This window comes from Gymnogyps californianus, chromosome 5, assembly GCF_018139145.2.
Source record: "Gymnogyps californianus isolate 813 chromosome 5, ASM1813914v2, whole genome shotgun sequence".
NCBI lineage: Eukaryota > Metazoa > Chordata > Aves > Accipitriformes > Cathartidae > Gymnogyps > Gymnogyps californianus.
In genome coordinates, this window is record NC_059475.1 from 47,839,804 (window position 1) to 47,864,829 (window position 25,026).

General features: G+C 39.7%; 1 protein-coding gene across 7 annotated transcripts in view; it reads left to right on the top strand.

Moving 5' to 3' along the window:
• The window catches only part of NRXN3 (neurexin 3), a 988,734-nt gene that overhangs the window by 702,499 nt on the left and 261,209 nt on the right, over window positions 1–25,026 (top strand). For all 7 annotated transcript variants that reach the window (XM_050898472.1, XM_050898473.1, XM_050898470.1 and 4 more), the window contains one exon: window positions 21,811–21,992. In XM_050898472.1, the coding sequence (XP_050754429.1) occupies window positions 21,811–21,992 (182 nt within the window). The remainder of the gene's footprint in view (window positions 1–21,810; window positions 21,993–25,026) is intronic.

Consider the following 25,026-nt stretch of genomic DNA (forward strand, 5'->3'; position numbering starts at 1 on the left):
CTAACTGAAAGCGTGTGTGTGTGCGCACACGTGTGGTAGTATGTCTCAAAAATCTTCTTTTATAAGATTTCGTTATCGTGTTCTCTTGATAATTGTTTTCTGAGTAATAAGGAGTGATAGAAAAACATTTTGTTTAAATTATAAGGTCAGGTTCTGTTTCTAAACACGCTTTTTATTACAGATTCCTGGGAGTCATTCATTGCCCTTAATGACTAGTTTTAGGCCATTTCTTTGTGTGCCAGCACAGATTTGAAAAGGAATGTATTATTTGATTTTTTTCCTTTAATTTCAAATGAGATGTTACTTACTGGCTAGAAAGACTCGTGTCTCTGGGGATATTAGTACAAAGCATGTGATTTCCCATGTATAACTTTGATGCATGGCTTATCCAGTCAGTCTGTAATAATCCGTTACACTTGTCACATGCTTACTGGTACCCACAAACATACGCCCTCTGGATTACTAAGTACTTTAAACTAAAAAATTAAAAAAGTTGCAGCTTGTTGTTTCAGTTAATGTGATGAAGTGGCCAGATTTTCTTACTAAGGTAAGATGGTGGGGTTTTTTACTTTTTCCATATGGAAAAAATAAGAATACAGAATAATGTTCCTTGTTCTGATCTTTGTGTCCAGCCCACAGTTCTGTGCTCTGTAGCACAGAGAGAACTGCTTCCCTACAGATAATAAGGATGCTGAACAAGCAGTGTTCCATGATGTTACATTAGCCCTTAAAGGCTTAGTGCTGTGCCTGTGCAGAACAGAGGCAGAATCTGGTGCATATGGGATCCATTTGGCAGTTCCCATTATCACTCATGACTCTGATTGCGCATCTTCTTGGCAACTTCACCTGGGAGGGCCAGGAGTGAAAACAGTTCAAAGGTGAACTTAGTTCTCAGCCCTAGAAATTCATGACTCAGTAGCAGCAGTGTTGGAGGCAGTGTAGTTAAAATCTTTGATGCTTCTCCCTGTGATAAGTCTGCAAGCAGATGTCCTTATTCAGAGCCATGTCAACTGAGAAAATTTCAGCAGTTCTAAATGTGCTAGCAAAGAAAGACCTTTAAAGTCTCAGCAACGTGCCCTTGTGTGCTCTGCATCCTTTAGAAGCAGGCAGTTGATGAGTCTGTTGTATCCATATTTGCTGGTACTTTCAATGTGTTTTGGCACATTGACAAACTATTAAAAACTTGTGTTTTCGCAGCTAATTATAATTCCTTCCTGGCAGCATTAGAGACAACAGCATCAAACCAAAGGAGACACTTACATAGAAATATATGCATAAAACCCCTTAAAGCACATTTCTTCTAGACTGATGTGTGGGGAATAGCACAGCACCATGCAGTAAAGGCAGCATTAAGAAATATTGAAATAACAGGATGCAGCAACATCCACCTGTCAGAAGAGCAAGTTATAATAGTCTTTGTTGGTATGGGTCGCATTTCATGATGACTTTAGTCTTTTCTGTCTTCTCTGAATCAGACAGCTTGGTTCGCTTAATGTGATTAAAGTTCCCTAGATGATGCATCAAATTTGTGAAGGCTCCTTTTTGTCTCTGGATACAGAATGGGTAGCTGTCTTTCTGTGGTATTTGTCATTTCAGCTTAGAGATGTAAGGAAAGGGGATGAGGAACAGGAATTAAAGCAAGGGCATTGTCTGATAGGGCAACTGATTGAAAATCCAACAAATTACCATTAGGGGGTTTATTGTGGGTAAACAGTCAATCATAATATATTGCAATGTTTATTAATACTGCTTGCTTATTTACTTGCCGCTTGTTGGAAGAGTTTGCATCCTGAGTAATCAAGCTTTCTTCCATCAACACCTCTCAAAGCACCCTGTATAGATAGGGAAATATTTCTTTTCTCCACTTTGCAGAAGGGGCGAGTGAGACTGAAACTCGCCCAGTGTCCCAGAACAAACCGGCAGCAAACCCAGGAAAATATCCCATGCACCAAATTCCTTATCTACTGGAGTTCCTCAGGGAGGCAGCCATCACAGCTAGCCCCTTCCCAGCCTGCGAGGGTATGTGTCTGTATGTTGAAGAGCTGAGGAGATAATGTTACAGAAGGAATTGATTAGGAGTAATTTGCCAGGGGAAGGGAGCTGTATTGTGAGCTGTCAGCAAGTAATGAAGCAAGGATGCCAATTGACAGGTGGACCAAAGCCTTTTCAGTAGGAGGGAGGAGGAAATCGGTTCCAAGATGCAATTGCTCTAATTGAGGCTGTGAAGAGATAAATGGGGAAAGTTTGCAACAGCTGGAGATTGCTCTGAAGGAAAACTTTGAGGGTTTGTTATCCTCTCAGGAGGTCTTTTAGTCACCATGGTGATGCCTCTGGCAGACATCAGCAGGGGGAAAAAAAACAGTGAAACCAAAACCAAAGTCAAACAAAAGCCCCCAAGCAAAATGTTCCAGACATATGGGGGGAAAAAAGAAATAAATATTGGTGGTGATGTTCTTTGAACTGGCACTTGAAAAGAACTTTAAGTACACATCTGAACAGTGCTGGGATGCCATGGTTACAGGCTCTGTATAAAAATTTCAGTAGTTATAAAGCAATGTGTATTGGTCACCAGGAACAGTAGTGTTGGACCTGGGTTTTCGGGGCCCATAGGCACTTCTGCAAGACAGTTTTCCTGTGTGTCCACTAGAAAGGTGTGTAGAAAGTTTGGTGGTATGCTTAGGTATTACGGCTTTGAAGTGAGAAGGATGGTTATGTGAAGGCCTGCTTCAGAACTAGGAGGGAAAAAAAAAGCATGGAGAGAGGTGGTCATCACTATTAATTTTCTGTCCCTCTTGATATTCAGCTGACTACTTCCTTGTTTCTTTTTTTTCCTTCCAGTTTCATCTCATTATTCCTAGCTGTTCCTTTTTGCTGCCACTTTGAAAGTTTATCTCCTTCCTCACTATAGGTATCTTTCAAACACACTCCTTAGATCAGCTATATGTAGACTATATAGCTTTTTCTAATCTCATCAGTCAGTCCTTTTAGTTCTGGATAACTTATACTGGAGCAGAAAGGGGGGGGGTTAGCTAACACTTCTATCTGTTTTTCTTCTCAAATTTAAATAGGTTAATATGTTGAGTTCAAGTTAATATGGAAAAATACATACTTTTAAGACGTCTGTGCTTCAACATTATTGACACACACTCTGGTGTTGACCAGCTTGTTTGTTTGTATAGTGGTGGCAGGCAAAAGACCCCTGTTCCATCAGGATCCCCTTGGGCCAGTGCTGAACAAACAAATGACTAATTGTAATTGCTGTGTTGGAGATACTACCCTGTAATGTCAAACTGGGTGCAAATGAGTGTACTAAGGAACAGAAGGAAAAGCAAAGGGAAAATGGGAGCTGCAGTAACAGGGTTGTGTGCCTGGAAGCAAGAAGAATTTTATTTCAGAATGTTGGAAAAGTTGTATTTTAAGATAGAAATATCTTTGTTTGGATTGTATTGCAGTAGTCTCTAGAGAGTCTAATCAATGACCAACCTTAAGTGGTATACACACGTAACTAGGAACTTCCAGGCACTGTTCTCTCTGATTAAATGCTACTTACCCTACCCATCATTTCGTAACTCACTTCTCTTGAGTCTTGTTGAACATGTATGTCATGGGAGAAGATCTAGAGGAGAAAATATTGGGATTATGCTTCCTTTCTGCATACAAAGGCTAGCATGGAAGGAGAAATAAACATGAGTGCAAAAATGTACAATGCCAATGTTGCTGGAGAAGTAAAAGCAAGTTTTGCTGTTTTATTGAAGGAAACTACTACTTTAGCCTTTCCCCTTCTAATAAAAAGAATGATGCCAATATGTTTGCAGTAAGGAAGCATGCTAAAATGCAGTATCTCGATTTATGTAGTACTTAGTGATGGAAATCTCCACATCTGAAAGTAAGGGCTGAGCAACAATGGAAATTCATGTTTTCCCGTAAACTTGTTAAGCAAGATGCTGGCATGTTGTTAAGAGTGTGGGGGTTAGGGAGGGCTCTTGTGTCTTTGTTAGTTGGGCAAGCGTGTATAGTTACCACTGTTATGGGAGCCTGATGTGTGCTTCTGGGAATTTATATTTATTCTTTTTTTATGCTGATATTTTCTTGGTATGGTTTATCTTGATTCCTTTGTTTCTACAACGTTGATCCTCAGAGGCATGTCAAAAAAATCAATACTTTTCTACCCACGAAAGAGCTTGTTTTTGTAATGTTGCATATGGAAAACAAGGGAGTGTAGTGTATCTGCAAATACGGTGGAAAATAGTTAACTATTCTTGATAGTTAATAGTTAATTATTCTTGAGATACCAACTCCTTTCACCAGTGGTTAAGAGAGCTGCCATTTTCTGCGTCCTTGCTGACTGAATACAGAAATGTATGTAGACTATAGTTCTTATCATGCCCAAACTCAGTGTGGTCATAGTTGCTCAATGTCTGGATTGGTTGATCTTCTATAAGGAGATGAGTAAGACTGTTATTTTGGCATCCACTAGCACACAATCTCTGTTCTTTTCTCTGTAAGGCATTATTTATACACTCTGCTTGGTGTAGTTTAGCTGTAGATACAGCAGCGCAAATTAATTTGCCCAGGACAGCCTTAAACTCCCTCACAATATATAGCCACTTGACCTAACTCAGAAGAGAGGATTGTACATCTTTTGCGTTGTTCGGTTTCTAGGCTTTTTCCACTGGATGGTCTAGTTGCTATGTAAGTGCTAGCAATTCTTCAATTTCCTCTTGCTCTACCATGACAATAATTGGTTGCTGATAGACTATGCCTAATGCCAAAATAACTGGACAGAAATGTCTATTACACTGCTCTGCTGTGTGTGGTATAAATCTACTCTGCAGTGCTATGTGAGGATTGCCTTGAAAGAGAAAGATCTATCCGAGGTACTTGTGGAATATGTTGTCACAGAAAAATGTGATTGATGGAGGAAGTTCTTATATATTCTGTAACAGGTGGAAAATTTCACTAGTAGCGACTTCAGTTTTCCAATGATTGTTTTTCCCCAGTATTTCCCCAATATAATATGTTACAGAAAGTATTGTATTTGAATATGAATTAAGATGCAAGCAGATACTGCCTTTAAGTACTGCAGTAGGCATGGTTTCTTTTATAACTAAATATACTTGAATTAAGTCACTGACCTGAGGTGAATTGTTCTACATTTACACTTGTTGCAAGGTCAGAATGATATTCCCTTTCCTTATGTTTGTGACCTTACTGTTCTGTTGTGCCAATTATTGTCACCTTATCAATTCAGCATTTTATGACTTTACGGGAGAATCAAATGGAGAGAATAAAAGCCAGAAGCTCCTTTTTAAATGTAAATAACTTTGAAGATTAGCAAAAGTGACAGGGAAACCGACTGTATGTAAAATGAAATAAATAAATGTACAAGTGTGTTAAGTATTTCAAAGTTTTCCCTGTATGGAAGCCACCTTTCAGAATAGCCTGTGAACCTCTGAACAAAGGAAAATGAGCCCATGGAACAGCCTGCACTTCTGAGACCAGTGAAAGAAAATTGGCTTTTCCTGGAATTTGCTTCCTGCTCTAAGTATGCGTTCCAATATATTTAGTAGTACTGAAGGGGAGATATAGCTGTTAGAATGACATGTTGGAAGGACTTCCCTGAAGAAACGGCAGCTCCCACAGGCTTTGTGAGTATCTTGTAACAGCATTCTCTTATGGAAAAGCAAAAACAATTCTGTAGTAATCTTATTCTCTAGAACAAAGGGGCGGAGTTGTGAGTTGGATTTGGAGCAGAACACCTAAATCTGAAGAGCGGACCTATAGCTCCAAGTATACTACATGGGAGAGACCACTCGACTCAGTTAAAATGGGAGAAAAGATAAGATTAATGAACTAGGTCTGTAGGTCCATTCCCACAAGAAGGAAAACACTTTTCTGGATTTGCAAGAAAATAGGGCATTATGGTATACAGAACAGTGGTAGCACGTAGTGTGTTTCATGAAACAGTTAGCTAATAGTATAGCTCAGGAGCAGGTTCTGCTGTTTGAAGTTGTTGATTTTGGAACAGGAACTTCTCTTTACGTTTTCAGGCCCTTAAATAGATGAAATAACACTTGCTTGCAGGCCCTGAGACTGAAAGTGATTTCCTGAGTTGTCACAAGAGGAGGTCTATTTTTAACAGGAATATTGAGGAGAGCACATGTGAAGGGAGGAAATTCTTTCTAGGATAGAAGAAATATTAAGATCTAAGAGCGTACATCACACTGTGGCACTTTGATCTTCAATAAATATAGTGAGGAGTTGTGAGATACTCAGAGAGAAAGGAGGTGGGGAAAAAAAACAGTGAAAATGTTATTAATGGGGTATTATAACTAGGGAAAAAAAAAAAGGCAAATGACATGTCTACTAGAGAATTACAGGCTAGTCAGCCTAACACCAGTTCCTGGGAAGATTACAGAGCAAATTTTGCCTAGAAGCTACTTGCAAGCACACAAAGGACAAAAAGCTAACTTGGAATAGCCCACATGGATTTACTGAGGGCTAACTATGCCTGGCCAACCTCATTGCCTTCTACAATGACACTGGCTTTGTGAACAACAGGGGTACAGGAGATGTTGTTTACCTTGACTTCTACAAAGGCTTTGATACAGTCTCCTGCAGTATCCCTATATCTCAACTAGTGAGATATAGGCTAAGTACATGATGAGGTGGGGGGGAAATTGGCTCGACTGCTGGTTCAAAGGGCTTTGCTCAGTGGCAGAAAGTTCAACAGGCAGCTTATAACTAGTGATCCCCCTCAGGGGTCAGTGCTGATGCCAGTACTGTTTAACGTCTATGTTGATGACCTGGATGATGGAACAGAGTGCACTCTCAGCAAGTTTGCAAATGGCCAAATTGGGAGCAGTCGTTGATGACTGTTGAGGAACCTCAACAGATTGGAGAAACAGGGCCATCATTTGAATCTTGTGAAGTTTGACAAAAGCAAATGCAAAGTCCTATGTCTGGGATGGAGAATTCCTGTGCAACAGGACAACAGGCTATGTTCCAACTGAATGGAAGAAAGCAGCTGTGTACAAAAGGTGGATAACCAGTTGAATTTGAGTCAGCAGTGTGCCCTTGTGGTAAAGAGGGCCAATTTCATAGTGATCTACCTTAGCAAGAATGCAGCCAGCAGGCCGAGGGAATGGATTCCTCCCCTCTAGTCAGTACTTATGAGACCACATCTGGAGTACTGTGCCCAAGTTTGGGCTTCACAGTAACAGACAGGTATCAAGGGTGGAGCAAGTCTGGCAGAAGGCCGCCAAGGTGGTAAAGGTGCTGGTAAACATGACATGTGAGGAGAGTCTGAGAGAACAGGGTTTGTTCAGCCCTAAGGGGAGAGAGGGAGGAAATACTATTGCCTTTAACTACCAGACTAGGAGTTTATAAAGACTCTTCTTGGAGACGCACAGCGATAGTATGAGAAGCAACAGTCACAAGATGGAATCTGGAAAATTGTGATTTAAATAATAGGATGGTAAAACACTGGAACTGGTTGCCAGCAAAGAAGTTGTTGAATGTCCTTTCTTTGGGATATTCAAAACTCAACTGGAGAAATTCCTAAGCAATCTGATCTCATTGGCCTTGCTTTGAGTTGGAGGAGAGGGAAACTACATGACCTCTACGGGTTCCTTCCAATTATTCAATGGTTCTTTGTTTCTAGACATTTGTGGTGAGAAGGCCTACATGTTCTCTGTTTTCTATGGGAGTATGAAGTTATGGTTTCTGATGGTTGAACCATCAGCAATATTCAGTGCTGCCAGTTCAACTTCAATACAAGGTGCAGGCATTGGAAATTACTTTTTATCCATATTTTACTGTTGTTATATTGCACTCAGAAGGATGCTCTAAAAGACCAAACATAAATGATCAAAAGTTTGAAAAACTAGGGTTTATAAAAATTTCGTCTTTCTTTCTTTCTCACCTTCCAAAGAAGTCAGGAGGTAAGTGATTATGTGCTACTTGCATGCCTCTCTAGCTGTCACCTGTAGAGCTCTGTAGGATGCAAGTGCTGCAGTTTGAGGAAGAATGAGTGACCCTTAACGTAGAGCTTAAGAGGCATTCCAGGCCTGGAGATGAAAGGATGAAGAACAAATCCTCTGTATTATTGAAGCGTGTGAAAGACATGAAAGAGCTAGAGGTGAATCAATAGTTTGCATTTACAGCACAGGAGAGAAAAAAAGATAGTCTGGGATTTATTTTTCCAGCTTGAGAGAGATCTTTTTTCCCCTTTAGGGAGCACAGAACTGAGCTTTCTGTAGAATTGTATGCCTTTGGCACCCTGGAAGGTGTACCCAAAAGAGACCTCTTCCCTGTGTTGTCTCCCAAGTAAATGATTTAGTAATTAAATGCTTTATTGGGACTATAGCTGGCAATTCACAATAAAGTAGTAGAGACTGAAACTAAAATATTGAGGTTCAGTGCTTGCAGAGATGGAGTTTAATATACACTTGAAATATGAGTGAAGGAAATCTTTATCAATTTTATTCAAAGTTTCCAAGTAGTTAAGAGGACATGGCCTACCTATTTTTAGCTGTTTCTTCAGCCTTATTGATTTAACTTTTCTCTCTAAAACTTCTTAGCAATACCCATTAAATACCATAGGGTTCATTCACTGCTCTAGGAATTCCCTTTTCCATGTCTAGATAGGTGTTTGGGTAGCACCTGTCACTGGTCTGTCTTAGCACTGTGTGGTGATGTGGTGCATTACCTTTTAATATGATGATAGATTCATTCCAAAGACAAGCAAGTTAAAGTCCTCCTCTTAGTTTGTATAGGCCCTCTTCAAGAATAGGAAATGCCAAGACATTTAAGATCAAATACTGTATAGAGGCACAAAAATGTAGCATTAAAGCATAATTTAAAATGTGTAAGAAAAGACAATAGCCTTCTCTGTAAGGATATTATGGATATTATCTGTAATACTCATAGAAACTTATTACTTCTCTGCCTGAAGTCACCTAATACGTTCAAAATGAAGTGTAGGGAAATCGCTGCCGTCATCAGATCAATGTGATCAGCCCACAGCCCTTTCATTATCCTCACTTGTGTGACATATGCTATTGCTCCATACAACTGAAGGCCACAGACTCGGGGCCTCTCAGGTGATGATGTGTTTTAGTCTAGATTGTAACTGCTGAACTTCTCAGGAAACAATAGTGATGGAAAAACTCGTAGAGTGTGGCTGAATATCAAAGTCCTAAGAGTTCTCGGTCGCTTCTGCCAGAGGGAAGAAGTGTTGCATTTTTTGCAAGGCAAAATGGCTCATGCAATCCATGTTTGATGGTGATGTGTTCATCATGGCAATGGGAATACCTTAGTCACCCAGTACTGTTGAGGCTGTGGTGTCATGTGCCCGTATCACCCTGCTCCTCTGGGTAAGTCCCAGGTGCAGCTTTGCCACTGAATCTCATGGCAGGAGCCATTGCTGTGTGTAGCTGTAAGATGGAGGCCACTCCAGTGTGGTGTAAAAATTGTGATGCTGAGGTGCTTTCTAGTAAAATGATAAGAAAGGACTAGAGTGGGTGGCTTTTGTGGCTAAACTTCGTCTTTTGCCTTGAAAGAAGGGTAACCAGGCATGGGAGATTAGATGTCTCCCTTGAGTGATACTACGTTTGTAATTGGGATAGCAGAGGATGCCAGGAAAGAACTGATACCAAAGACAAAGCAAACTGGCTGAGGGGAATGAAGTCCCAGGTCAAGGTGAGCAAGTTATTCAGAACCACTCTGCTTTTTCTCTCCCCTGCTGACTTTCTTCAGATACAGTTGTTCTTGAATGATCACAATCAGTATATCAAAATAAACGCTTTATAGAGTAAGGTAAAAGGAGTTGCTGGCAAGACTGTAAATCCTCTCATGGAACAAATGATAACTCAGCTCAAGAGCCCTTTTGTCCTGGGAGTGCGGGAAGGATATAAATTCTCTGAAAGTATCTGTCAGTCGGAATTGCTCTGCATTCATCATGCCAGCCCTCTGCATCATTCATGAATGTCATAAGAGACTAAAGAATTGGCACTTCATGGTGAGAATGATTAAACAACCATTACACTTGTCTTTTACTCTGGCATGGTACCTTTTAACAGATTGCCTGTATAATGCTCACGTATGACCACCTCTCCTAATGGTGGCTGTCCTTTCATGGTGGCAAGAAGAAGAGGCAATAGCAAGAAAAGCTGCATATAATTTACAGAATAGTTTGTATGCTGTATTACTAGCTCTGGATACTTTTTGTTGTCACACTCCCACTTTGTGACCTTGGGGAAGGTTAGAGAGCCTTGGGAATGGTGAGCTTCTATAAATGCATTTTTTTCTCATCACTGGCCTTCCAGTAGTTGTGAGGGACAACATCATATTTGAGGTGAGGTCAAAAAGCTCAGAACTCTGAGTTTGTTTCCTTGGTAGACCAAAAAAGCCCCATTTAGTCCTAGAAGACTAGGCTGTGTCTACAATAGCAAGCAGCATGAGAGTGGGTTTTCAGAATAAAATTTATTACCAAGGACCTGAGATCCATACTGTAAGCACTTTACTTCTGAAGTTTTACTTTGGACTAGCTCTAGTCTGGTTCTATAGACTAATTACTTGTTAACAGCTGGATTGCATCTTCCAGTTTAGTTTTATTTGAAAGGAGTCAAGCTTGCATACTCTGCGACTACCCTGATGTGAACTAAAGCATGGCTAGTGGTGATGGATCAGTAAGTTTATTTCAAAAGCATGCTGCTGAAATGCTAATGGCCAGCAAAAGGTTAGATCTCTGAAAACCTGCTTCCTATTCCCAACTCTGCTGCTGATTTAGCATGTGAGATTTGGTAAAACTCTTGCATTCTGGGGCTCTGATCTAATAGCCAACATTTCTGGCCCAACTCTTTTTAGCATTCAAGCCTGAAAATTTGCGTTTGATCTCCTGCGGTGAAGACTGTAAAAGTAATCTGTATTATCTGTTTTAATACCTATGACTAAGGAAATGTGAACAGGTATGTAAGGAAGAATGAAGGATTGCCTACATTTAAAACAAACAAAACCTTGTAGTCTGCAAACTGGCCACACAAGATGTTATGCTACTTAAACTTGAAGTGACTAAATGAAACTGAGAGAACAGTGGTTGTCTGTGGTTCTGTTGGTTTTTGGTTTGGGTTTTTTTTTTTTCCAGATAGTTTATTTGTTTTAATGGAATAAACTATAGCTTAAGGATCAAGACTAGAAAGAGATTCTTTGGAGGAGAGTTGAATGGGCAGAGATCAATAGTAGCAGTTTGGCCTCTATCCATCCTGAGCCGTATCTAGGCCATTTTGTTACCATTCAGATTCTGTAAAAACTGTAGTGAACTAACATCCCTATTCTTCCTCCAAGCCCCAAATGAGCTATGAATCCTGCTGTGCTTCTCATTGCTAACAGTAGTCTCTGTATTCAGCTCCTCTGGCATGCTGCCTTCTGGGCTTCTCCAAGGACATCCTCTCTGTGTGCTCTTTTATCAGGAAATACCAAGAAATAAGAAATTGCATCCAGATTCCAGCTCCTCTTTGGCAGCACAATGCAGCTATGAAATACTTCCATCTACCTTTACTGAATTTAGTCACAGCTGTGCCTAATGAAGTCTGTTTCCAGGTGGTAGATAACTTCGACCCCAGTAAACATGTCCTGCAAGGGTCACAGTAACTAGGCATAGTTTTCTGGACACTTCTACCCAGCAAATTTCATATTTCAGTTGTAGTGTTCATAATTCCTTTTTATCTCTTCTTCTGGTGCATTGTGGTTTTAAGCTTTTTGTCTTCCTGTAATCAAAGTTCTATATTTGTTATGAGCAGTGCATTTTTTTTTTGTAGGATGTTTTTCATATTCTGTGGTGTGTTAAAAAAAACCAAAACAACAACAACAAAAAACCCAACCAAAACCAACCAACCAACCAAAACCAAAAAAAACCCCAACAAACCCCCCACACACACCCAAACAAAAAAAATAAAAAAAAAACCCCAAACAAAACAAAAAAAACTGGAGGAATTGTCCTTGTGGACCTTTTCTAGATTGACATCTGTCATCTGGCTGCCTAAAGCAGTGGGGGCTGAATTTGATGACACAACTGGTCTGTTTACTGAAAGAGATGACTTAAGGGCTGAGGGTGGAGGTATAATAAAAGTCTGCAAGACAAGGTTGGCACTGAGAAGATAGATATAGGGATAGATTACTATGTCTTTCAGTACAAGAACTAGGGAACATGTAATCTATTAAGGAAGAGCAAGTATGAAAAAGCTTATTCTTCACACAAAAAGGTGATTCTTCTTCACGCGGGCTGGAGGAGACCTCAGGACGTCTCTAGTCCAAACCCCTGCTCAGAGCAGGGTCAGCTGTGAGGTCAGATCAGGTCGCTTGGGGTTTTATGTAGTCAAATCTTGAAAACCTCCACATACAGAGACTCCAAAATCTCCTTGGGCAACCTGTTTGACTGCTTGTCTGTCCTTGTGAGGAGAAAGCTTTTTCCTTCTATCAAGTCAGATTCTCTCACTTCAAACTGTGCCTATTGTATCTTGTTCTCCAGCTGTGCACCACTGTGAAGAGCCTGCCTTTGTCTTCTCAATAACCTCCTTGCACGTGCTGTGAGACTGCCCTTAGGTCCTCTTGAGGTTGTGTCATCTTCAAGCTGAACAATCCCAAATCCTTTGGCCTTTCCTCAGAAGGCAGGGACTTTAGCCACCTGACTGTCTTTGTGGCCCTTCACTGAACTCTCCAGTTTGTCAATCCAAAACTAGATGCATTATTCTAGATGCAGTCTAACAAGCACTGAGTAAAGGGGAATAATCGCTTCATGTATTAACAGGCTACGGTCCTGTTAATAGAGTACAGGATGCTGTAGGCTGCCTTTGCTGATAGGGCCCATAGCTGGCTAGTGTTTAGCTTGCTACATCAGTGGCAGATTTGTGTGAGTCATTGCTAAAGGTTTGTAAGTCATTATTGTGAATGCAAAACTTCTAAATGTATTCAAGGAGAGACTGGGTAAGTACTTGGAAATAAGATATCTTTGGGATTACTGTATAAACAAACTACATGAGGCTGAGTTAATTGCTGAAAAAGCTCATAGTCTGCATGTGTACTTTAAGGAAATACGCTTGCTCTACTCTTAGTTTTCCCTGGGTGTCCACTTAGGATCAGTGCTGAAGACATGACAGTGAACTAGCTGGATCCTTGTCTGGCCAATTACGTTGTTATAATGTAAATGAAGATATTACTGAAATATTTTCCTATTTGCAATCTGTTATGTTCAAGTTGGTATGCCTATGGTCATCTTGGGTCCATTTCAGTCAGCAGCTAATCCCTAAATTCCTTCTGAGATGATAAACATCCCCAACATGCCCCATGACAAATTTAGATTTGGGAAAAAACTCAGTCTTCCCAGTATCCCAGATTTAGGGAAATCTGTATTTCAAGTGTAAGCTGTCTTGGACCTTCTAGTAGTTCTAGGAACACTCCCTTGCTCTCCCCCTTTTCCTCTTCCAATCTTTTTAATGCAGTGTAACTAATAAGAAGTAGCATACTGTCTGATCCGATTGTTGGCTGATGCACACATACTGGCAGGAAAGTGACTTGTATTAATTTGCTGTCATTAAAAAAGACAAACACAGAAAGCAGGCATGATCCGAATTGCTGCTTCCATTTTGTGTTAGTCTTGCAGATTTTCTAACTCCTTCTCCTTTTTGTACAGAAGAAGCTCCTTCATATTTTAAAGCAGGAAAGGAATTTCAGTTTGATGTCAAACAATGTCTGCTTTTTGAGATGTGAGATGAGTATGGTGTTCAATCTGGGTCTCAGAGGGTTTGTCAAGAGAAGAGCGAGCATCCTGAAAGGAAAAAGAGCTAGTTCATGAAAACTCCTTTTAAGCACAGAAGCTTGCTTTTTTTTTTTGAGGATTAGACTGGAAGCTTTGCATTTTTCAGGGCTTTAAGTTTTCTTCGTTGTTAGGCAATTTAAAGCTTTTGATAAATAAAAGGATGTTTCAGCAGTCATGTCATAAAAAGTATCAGGTCTGTCTTTGTTTTCTCATAGGAAGGATCCTGTGATGGAATGGCCAAGTGAGCCAGATGATGATGATTAGATCCTCTGTAATCTTTTTCAAACCCCCCTCTTTTTTTTTTTTTTTTTTTTTTTAAATCAAGCAGGTGTTTGTATTAATAGACCTTTTAAACTCGGGGTGTGGAAAACACAGCAATTGGGACACAGAGATGTGCAAGTGCCAGAGAGGGTCTTTAGGAGAAGGAGGAGGAAGACTTTTCATTCTGACTGATGATGCTCAGTTTTGACTAGGCTTCCATTTCTTGATGTGTGTGATTGAGTGACAGTAACTCAAAGGTGTCCTTGGGATATCCTGATATTGCAGATCATTCCATATACTGTAAGAACATTGGCATATATGCTTGAAGGCAGGGGGTGTATCGATGTCTAGCTTGTTTTTTGCCTCCTGAGCTCTGATTCATTCTTTTGTCTAAGAACTTTTTTTATTTGGTGTGATGTGAAGTGAGATAGGAAGAGGAGAAGTAAAATAAAGATTAGGATAACACTGTAGTTGAAGTTTAAGATTGAGGGCAACTGGATGACAGTTTATAACTGGAGAAGGAAGAATAGCTGCTGTCAAGACTGATGCCTTGGTAAATATGGAAGGGCAGAAGGAATGAGGCTGGCATGCTACTTGGTGCTAGAGCTGTTAATTTCTTTCTTTTAATCCTAAAACCATTTATGAATCTTAAATTCAGTCAGGTCACTTCTCTCTTGATCTCTCTTCCTCCATTCTTAATTTGTTTGATAATGGTAGCTGGAAATGTTATCATACATCTAATGTAACAGCGAGGCAAAGAAGCTGTACACAGTGCCTTTAGTGGACAACACCCATAGGAGTAACTAAAAAAAAAAAAAAATTTGCAGAAGCTCAAAATGGGAAACACCTGTTAGGTCATCTCTAGACAATATAGATGTTCCAGCACACCTAGAGTTGACCCAGTTCAAGTGACTTCAAGCAATGAAGAGTCAGATAAATCATCCATGCTATTCAGGAGTATATTGCAAAACTAAGTAAAAACTTTACCTATTTTCACCACTGTTGTTGTTCTTAATGCATATGGACACTGTTGCATTTCTTTGACTGTCCTCAGAATATTCTTTTGTCACTCTTTCAGTCTTTTTACTCCTAAGAAATTCATTTAGCGGGAATTTGGAGTTGCACAGTATGCGTGGTCTATTTGATGTGGCCAGAAGGAGTTAAGTTGGAAAAACAGCTGTCAGAAGCTTCATTTTTTACTCAGCCAATGCATGTCCTTTAGACAGTGTACAGTTATCAACTGATGTTTTATTGTCTGTGTTGCGATGTGATAAACTTTTGGGGAGCAATAAATAGTCAGAAGCCATTTGAAAGTTCTGGTGCTCTTTTCTGGCTCATGCAATCTGTGTTGTTTGCTTTAACTCCCCCTTAGAGCTGATGTTCAAAGCATGGCTTGTTTTTCCTCAAGAGCGTAGCAAGCATAAATAAATAAGATGTTGAACTGTCTGACCGAGTTAAGGCCTGAAGAACTATGCCACTGTTGTTTCCCTAACTGGAAACTGAGTGGTCAAATATGCAGTTTACCTTAACTTGTGAATGTATGGGAGAGACCTTAATTTTTGGGACAGCGATCAGATTAATCTGATTAGATTTCAGGCAAAACCTCCAATCTATTTTATCAGGGTTTTCTATTAGAACAGAAATTGGCCTTAGCAGCTCTTCCTTGTTGTTCTGTTCATCTCCAGTTGCTAGGGCAGAATAGCTCTCTACATACCATGTTTTTGGGAACTGCCTTTTCATTATGTGACCAAATAATGATGCTTCCTGCTGCAGCAAATTTCATCTCCTTACTGAGTTTCTGATGCCTGATTCCTTCTCACTTGCTTTCAGGCCAGTATTCTAACCTGCATTCCTTTACTAGTGCCTTTTCTGGTGATGGAAATAGTAAATGAACTGCCTGGTCTGGGTACAATGAGATAAGGGGCACCATTACTTACTTTTTCTTATTTCTGTGAGTTTGTCAAAACTTCCACCTTTTCTTATTGAGACTTTGTGGGAATTTTTGAATGTCTGCATAAACTATCAGGTCTCCATTATTTAATTACCCCTTTAAAGGGCTACTGATTAAAGGACTGCTAATTACAGGTGCTACCAAGGTTTTCTTCCTGATGTGAATTGGGTCTTGCTTTGCTCATGTAACGTGTGGTCATGTACGATGTGTTACTGATTGCATCCTTTGACAATATTACTTCTTGAGAATAACCTAAATTTCAGTTTCTTGCCAAGAAAGAACAGCAAAATGTCATCATCACAAATTTTCCTGTAGTTGAACTGATAGCTTCTTGTTAGAGAGCAGAAGGTTATGATTATTAATAAACATGGTAGGACCTTTACACCAGCATATGAAATATCCCAAGAGACTCATCAGAACTACTGGACTAAGCAGAAAATATAATAGGACCATAAAGTAGGCACAAAATGGGAGATGGCGGGAAAGTCCAAGAAAAACAAGCAATGGGTAAGGAAAATGCAGCAGGGTTCTTTTGTTTGTATACTTACAAGTCTTTGACTTTAAAAATTGTGTGTCTTCCATTTCTCTCCTGAAGAATGTAAAAATAAGTTTCCAGTCCTTTTACAAAAATGTTTAGTAGTAAAACAATATCTATACTTTAAGAATTCTATGTAAGAGAATAAAGACATAATGATTGAGGGAAAGGTATATGCCTTGTCTTGCATGTTATTTTAGGTAGGAAGATGTTATCATTAAGTTTACATACCTCATGTTTTTTGGTGAATTACCACCACAATCAGGATATTTATGTTTATATTGGGTCATGAGTGGCAGAGGGCTGCAGATCACCCAGTGTGGGAGGAGGCCATGAAGTGCCCTGTGCAGTTACAGCCAGCTCTGACATGGATGAAAACACAACCCACCACATGTCAGAACTTCAACCTGTCAGAGGAGCACATGATGATGCTGGTTGGACACGTTTAAGAAAGGGCAATAGCTACTGGGAGCAGGAGACACAGGAGGTGGCGTGGGAGGGCTCATGGGAGGATGCACAAAGGGAGGAGGCATGTGAGGGAGCACCAAAGGAGAAACAGGAGGAGACATGGAAGAAGGTTCAGGGAGAAGCACATGGAAGGGGACATTGCTGGAGACATGCTGGAGATGCACTCTTTTGAAAGGAGGCACTCTGTGTTGGATGAGGCATGCCTCTGAGGGGACTGCAGTCCAAGGCCAGGGACACCCCCAAAGGAACTGGGCCTGTGGGTGACCTGTGCCAGAGCAGGGACACCCCTGAGGGGACTGGGGCCTGTGGGAGACCCGCGCAAGAGCAGGAACACCCCTGAGGGGCTGCAGCTCATGGATAACCCATGCTGGAGCACAGAAAGTAAGTAAGAATCAAGGAATGGTGGAAAGAAACCTCTGTGCACTGACTGTTGTCTCACTACAGCCCAGAGGGAGGGGAGACTAGGAAGGGGGAGGAGAGCTAGTGGTCTGCAGTTGAGCTTGGGGAAGGAAAGGAACTTTCCCTAAGGGTCTAATTGTTTGTTGTCTTTGTTTCCCAATGCCTGAATCAGTAAGTAAAAATTTATGTTAATTGTCAATAAAATCAGTGAAGTGAGATTACCCCAGTTGAGGTTGTTGCCCACGACAATGTTGTCACGAAGGGGTGCAGGACCCTGGTCATAAATCTTGGTGTTAAGTAATTATTGTAGCTTTTAAATTGGCCTGGGTTCCTCATAATTTTCATCTTAAAGGTACTTTTTAGTTGTAAAAATCTGAACTGTAGCATTCATAGTACGTTAAACTCGTAATTATATCCCAGTGCACAGTTGCTGCAGTTAACCCTTCAATGTATAAACATTGTTATAATACCTGCCAAATGTTGCATTTTCCTGGCCACAGGGAAACGAGTGTGCGCGCGCTGTGCTGTAGCTGAGGCAAAACGGGCTGTTGATGGCTTAGTAGATGCAAACAGAGAATTTGCAATAGAATATTTAATGTGGGGAGATTCACAGGATCCCGAAGGCAAAAAAGAAGTTACATCTTGTGCAGATGTGACAGACTTGTTTTCTACTGCTTTACAGGATTAGTTTTAGGCAGGATATAACTGCTGCAGTTGTAGTATGTTGATTGAAGGATACTCTTCCTTAAGATAGGTTTTTGAAGTCTTTGGGCAATGATGAGGAAACAGTGATAACTGATTTAAAATTATAGGTGGTGGTGCCGACTTCAACTAAATGTTTCTTAGTACAACTCACTAGGAGGCTTTATGTGCTGTGGCTGATAACATTGCTTATAACTTTTCTGTTAGGAATTTTCCATGAGGAGTGTTTGCCTCAAACTATTTTGTTTTGACTTAAACTGAATAATCTTAACAGCTCTGTCTGTGACTATAGCTAGCAAATACATAATTTGCCTAAGCTAGATATGCAGATTTTAAATAACAGCATTGTCATATTTGTTGCAATATATGCATCTCTCTGATGTTTAAATCTCTAAACACCAAAGTTACAAGTTACAGTTATAAGTTATGTAATTTCTGGGAGAAGTCAACTGCCACTCTGCCAAACTATAAGTTTATGGGTTTATAAGCTTTGTGTATGCTAAACATGTAATGGCATCCTAGTAGCTTAAATCTGTAGGAAGCGTTCCCTCACCATATATTTCTTCACTTCTCCAAGCTCCCAATGCTGACCAAATTCTGTGTGCAGCATCCCAGTAGAGTAGCTGAACATATTCTCTTCCCATTTGTTCTCACATGTCGGTACAATAAATCTGGCCCAGGGCACTGTGAGAAGTGGGATTTCTCACAGCTGACTGGGGAAATAATTTTGTGTACTCATATCTTTGATTTTTTTTTTCCTTCTTTTTTTTGCACAGTATAGATTGAAGTTAGTGTTATATAGTTGAAGTGGTGACACACTGTAACAATAAATACAATGGAATTAATCAGTCCCTCAGACTTCTATTTTCAGGGCACAGTTGGTGTTGTATTTATTAAAGGAGGTACATAACTAAACCTTCAACAATGAGCATCAAGTGGCTGCTCATTAACAGTGTATTATCCATTGTCTGTCTTGAATAGAAAGTGTCTTGGAAAAATATGCGCTCCTGTGTAATAAAGAGGTCTGTAACAAAGCTTAGGTGCAATGAGAAGATCTCAAGCTGAACAGACTTTCATTTCATCAGCTTTTTTTTTTAACCAAGTTCTTCACTTAATTAGTCTACAATTGTCTGCAACACCACAAAGAAAGGATAGTTATTGATTTAAGATCGGAAGGGACTGCTGGTAGTCCAGCCAGCTCGCTCACACCAGCTTTAAAGCAAGGCCAACCAGACAGAGTTGTTCAGGCCTTCTCAAGTTCTGGTGAAGCTGAAACCTCCTTTCCTGAAGTCCAGGGTTGTAATTCTACTGTTTGTCTTGTTCAATTCTCTTGGAATTTCAAACTCTGTAAACTCATGGTTGCTGCAGTCAAATAGAAGCATTTAAGTCAAGTGTGTTTGTGTTGCATTTTGGGTTTTTTTTTTTGTTGGTGTTTTTTTAATGTGATCACAATGTGGTAGTAAGTCTTGTTATCCTTCCTCTTCCACTTTTACTTGATGTTTGCACCTTGTGTTTTCAGATTCGGGTGACTATTTTGTTCATAATTTGGGGATCAAAGTGGTACTGGCACAATGTTAATATGCCATCTCTTTCCAAACAAGGCAATGGGTATCCTGTATACCCTCAAAAAGGCGGGGAAGGGAAGGGACATTGATGTACCCAACAAATTATTGTGTATTCAGCTACACACAGGTAAAGCAAGTGGCCCATCTGTCATTATGCAGATAATTCTGACCTGGACAATAAGGAAACAACTGCTGGCCACCAGGCTTCTGTTAACAGGTTAGTTTGGGCAGTGCTGCTCTGGCGGTTGCATCTGAATGATCTTTGTGCGCAAACCCAAAGTACTGAATATCTTCAACTTAGGCTTAGAAGCAAAATCTGTGTTCTGTGAGGAGAAAATGAGCTCTGTTAAGTAGTTAAGTCCCATGACAGGCCTATGAAGACATAATTGGTTCTAATTGGCGCTCAAAGGAGCACTGACATGCTCTACCTGCAGCCAAATGGCTCTTGGAGAGGCAAAGAAATCATCTGTCTTCATAAATAGTGAAGAACTCTCTTCGAAGCTTGTCTTTGCTGCTGAAGGGCCTGATAACCAGTACAAAGAAAAGGAGGAGAACTTGCGATTCAAGTGAGAATAATTTTGGAAAGTGGATTTTAATCTATGAAGCCATCAACAATGAGTAAACTCATCTTGTTTTGCTTAACACATTGCTATGCCTTGTTTTAGTCTGTAATGCAAATACACACAACTTTTAGAACAAACTGTTCCTGGCCTGTCTGTAGATTTGGATCTAGAACAGCAATTTTAGCCATATTTTCCAAGAAGCTCAGGGGCTGATTTTATAACTGCTGAATTATAAAATCCTGCTCCTAACTTGGAGTGTTGAGTACAAGTCAGAATGTGAACTCCAAACACTTTCACTTCTCAGCTTCCTCATCTGCGACAATAATTCCTCACTTGCGTGTCTGTCTTGCTCAGCTCAGATGGCCCTCATGAATGTGGGAGGACAGTGTTCAGCTTTGGAGAGGTTTGGTGTTGTCCTTAAAAGCAAGGTCAAGGAACGAATTCCCAAGCTCACTGTAAAGACAAACGGTGCTGGAAATATGTGGACTAGATATCCAAAAGTCTTAGGAAGTGTTGAGAAAAGGATAGTCTCCCACTATGTGTGAATAATCTTCAGCTGAAAACAAGTCCAACCTCAAGGAGAGCTGTCAAATATTCCCTCTGAATTCCCATATAAGATTGAATCCCATGCTTCTGAAATAGGTGTGGCCTGTTGTTTTTTCCCCGAACAGCAGTGTCCTATCTGGCATTGTCTGGGGATATTAGCACTAATGAAATGATTCATTCTTGGTAAGCTCTTCACTTACCTTTATCTTAAATGCTGCTTGTCTTTATTTAGGAACTAATAAAATGTACTTCATCAGGTTGTATACAGAGAAATTTCTTGAGTGATTTATACTTTAAGAGGAAGCTTGCTTGTTTGTTTGTAGTTCCCCTGCTGTGATGTGTGTAGGAAGATGAGGATGTTCTGAATAACACACATGTACATTTAGATTACTCTCTGGAAGTGTTTGTGAGTCTTGAGTCCATGCTCATCTGAAGGATGAACTTTCCATAAGGAGGAAATTACATTGTTTGTTACCGAGTCTAATGGTGAAAGAACAGATATGTTTTGTCTGATAAAAAGCTGTTTCACCTTCATATCTCCTTCCATCAGAAAAAGTGTCTAGCATTCCAAAACCATTGCTCTATGAAGGAAAACTTGCAATTTTTTAGAAGGAAGCATACATGTGAGAAGTTGGAGAGGGCAGTCTAAAGCACCATTTCATGTGTGTCTTATAACACATATGGAATCAATTCCAATATCAAAGACAGCTCACAATGTCATTTGTCACGGAGTACAAGGATTTCAGTTTACATGTTGTCCTCTTCTGTTACCTGGTTGAGTCTGGAAATATATATTTCCATCATCTACTCAATTTTCCTGGAGCCTTCTCTGTGTGCTATCAGTAGCCTCGCCAGCAGGAGGCATTAATTTCACCCCTTTAACTAACGAAAGCATATGTTTGCTTATATTTTTCCTCTCGGAAGTCATACCGTTATTACCAGAGTTGGCAAATAAATACATAAAATGGGTAACTAATACTTTTTTCTTTGGTTTTGTTTTGTAGCTGGTGCCACATATATATTTGGGAAGAGTGGAGGTCTCATCCTGTACACCTGGCCAGCTAATGACAGACCAAGCACAAGGACAGACCGTCTTGCTGTGGGCTTCAGCACAACAGTGAAGGATGGCATTCTTGTTCGGATTGACAGTGCCCCTGGGCTTGGTGATTTTCTGCAGCTGCACATAGTGAGTATAGGCCCATGTCTATGCCAGACCTGGGTTTCTGTTAACTCAATATGCATTTGAAGAAAACTATTACTCTAAAACAGCATGTGTCATACTCTGCTCTTTCTTTATCTTCAGCACTCATCAAACTCACCTGCCTTAGGTAGTTCTTTAGGATTTTGTAGAATTACTGAATGGGATGCACAGGGAACCAAGTCTTGGTAACAGAAGAAAGTGGAAGGCAGGGCAGGAACAAACAAACAGGCCATATGAGATTCAGCAGCAGTAGGATTTATTACAAAATTGTAGAAATATTTTGTGGCAGTGTTAATCTACTGTGGCACATGCACAGTCCTGAATACAGCTGAATATTGAGAGTATTACTATTCTCAGAAGGAAAAGAATGAAACGGAGTGATAGGGTTTGGGTTTTTTTTTTTTTCCCTCACTGAGAAAGTTAAGTGAGAACTGAACAGATCCTCAAGCTGATATACCTGATCCTTGCTTTAGCAGGATAGTTCAAAAGAATAAGAATTTGATGTTGTTAGCACAACGTGGCTTTGCAAGAAGAAAATAGACTTTTTTTGTGAGAGCAAATATTATAGGGAAACTTGAGTGAAGGTGGCTTTAGGGAGAGTTGAATTGTTTGAGAAAATGAGAACACTAGAACTGGAAACTTTTGGAGTTTGTTATTTTATGTGATGCTTTGGGAGGAGGAGAGGTTGTTTGCTTTGTTTTCCTTCGCAAACAAAGTAGCCAAGCTTACTAGAGGTAGAAGCTGGCCATGTTACTCAATGCTCAGATTTTTTCCAATGTTTTATGCGTTAACTCATAGTGGAAGGGAAATGGGACATTTGCAGGTTTTGAATGAGCTGGGGAGTTGTTGAAACTTGAAGATATAAGTAAACAGAAAGAATGCCAGGGGCCAAAACAGACCTAATGTGAATGACTGAGGGTCTTAATCTGCTGCTGGAGTTTGCCATGTTCAGAATCATGTTGAAGCACTCGATATGTTGCAGGGTGGTTCTGAAACAAGGGTCAGGGCTAGTACTCATTGCCAGCATTTTAAGTGGTTTTATTTTTAATTTTATTGTAAAATTCAGATTCATTTGAATGGGTTAGAATATGGCCTTGAGCCATTAGATTGTCACCAGTTCAGGTTACTCTCTTTTTGTGATATATCCAAATATTTAGTTTGTGTTTTGTGCTAGAATGAAAGTGAGATCAAATCCTGGCATTTTTTTAAGGAAAACACTTTTTCTTGCTTTCTTAAAAACAAAACCAAAAGAACCCCAGAAGACTTTGTAAAAGTGAACAATGCTAAGTTTACTGGGTTGGAATTCCGTAACTCACATTAAGCAAAAGTGGTTGGATATGTTTGAGCAAGAGAATGTATATTCTTCAGACGTTATAATACAACACGTGTAAAATGCTATCAGTTAACTGGAGAACAGTATGCCTGGCATGTGATGAGAGGTGCAGAGATATGAATTTGTTCAGTCTTAGAAAAAGAAGTCTAAGATGGGATCTTGTTGCTCTTGGCTGCCTAATGGGATGTTACAGAGAAAATGGAAGTCATGCTCTTCTTTGTGGTAGTCAGTGAAGGAAAAGGGGAAACGGACACAAGTACCAAAAAGAAAACTTTAATCCTGCATTAAGATAAGAACTTGCACAATTAATCTTTTCAGCATTAATGATGAAGGCACATAGTTTTTTCTCTCTATCTTGGTCTCAAATATTATCAACTCTACCCTTAAAAATTAGTCCAACTGAACTTTTTAATGAGTGATTTTTTTTTTTTTTTTTTAACATTATAACCAGTTTTGGTGCATAGATTGAAACGAATGAAATAAATTGAACCTGAGGTGTAAGCATTCATTTAAAAAAAAAAAAAAAAAAAGTTCATTACTTTCTCTTTCCAGTCAGTTTTAGAAAGGAAAGGAATGAAAGTTTTTCTGCTTCCTCCCAATATATTTTGTTCAAAATAATCCGAATGGCATGATGCTTGTTTCAGATTATTTCAGATATCTAAATCAAAGCTATTAGTTGTGGTTGATATTAATGCTAAAAGTTCTGTTGACTGCTTCCTGTGTAGTTTGGCCAATTTTATCCCTGAAGATGTTCACTAGCAGCAAATGTAGAACTAGTTCAGCTTTAATTTCTCTTGTTCTTTTGTGGTCAGGATGGATTAGGAGGATTTGCCAGTCATTCATGAGGAGCAAAGGCATGCTGCTGTGCTCTTCTGAGTATGGTATTAATGTTCATCATATGTGTCACTGACTCTACCTAAATGTTCAAATACAAGAATGTAGTCTGAGACTCATGGTGTTATACACAATAGAAAAGTTGAAGAGGAACTCTTAAAGTGTTATTTGCTTCTTGAATGTCTGCAAGACTTTGTTATCTCTGGTTTATGGTTCAAAGTCATAGAAGTGAGCTTACATCAGGATTATTTTGGAAAAAGTCGAAATCTGAAACGAAAGGTGCATCTTGAAATAACACGTAAAATGCAAGACCATATAGGACCTCTTCCTTAGCAAAATGCATGCAAGCTTTCCATGAGACCAAGATCTTTCGTAACTGACTGAAAACTACCACATGCTTTGTGCTGTCACGTTCAAAGACTCTGTCCGTCTTCCTTTCTTCAAAACCTTGTCCTTCCATTTAGCCATTTTCAAGTGTCAAGAGAAACAAGGCATCATGGATCAAATTATGATAGAAATATGGTAGAAATAAATTTGTAGATCAGAGCTATGAAAGCAGATTAAATTGATAATAAAATAAAGTTTTAAAAACACAAATACTTAAACCATAAAGCAAATTGTAGGAGAAAGAGAAAATAGGTATTAAAACAGGGAAGACTTTATGTATATTTAGCAACTTGACATTTTCAGGAGCAATTACATTTAATAATACTAATAATAAAAGTGACAGGGATTTTCCGGGATGAATATTGGGGAGGCCTCTTCTTCTGGGGCCTTTCTGGATATTCCAGTCACAGACTTTATTTTGCATGCTATTTACTGGATTCTAACCTCCTCACACTTCCCTGGGTG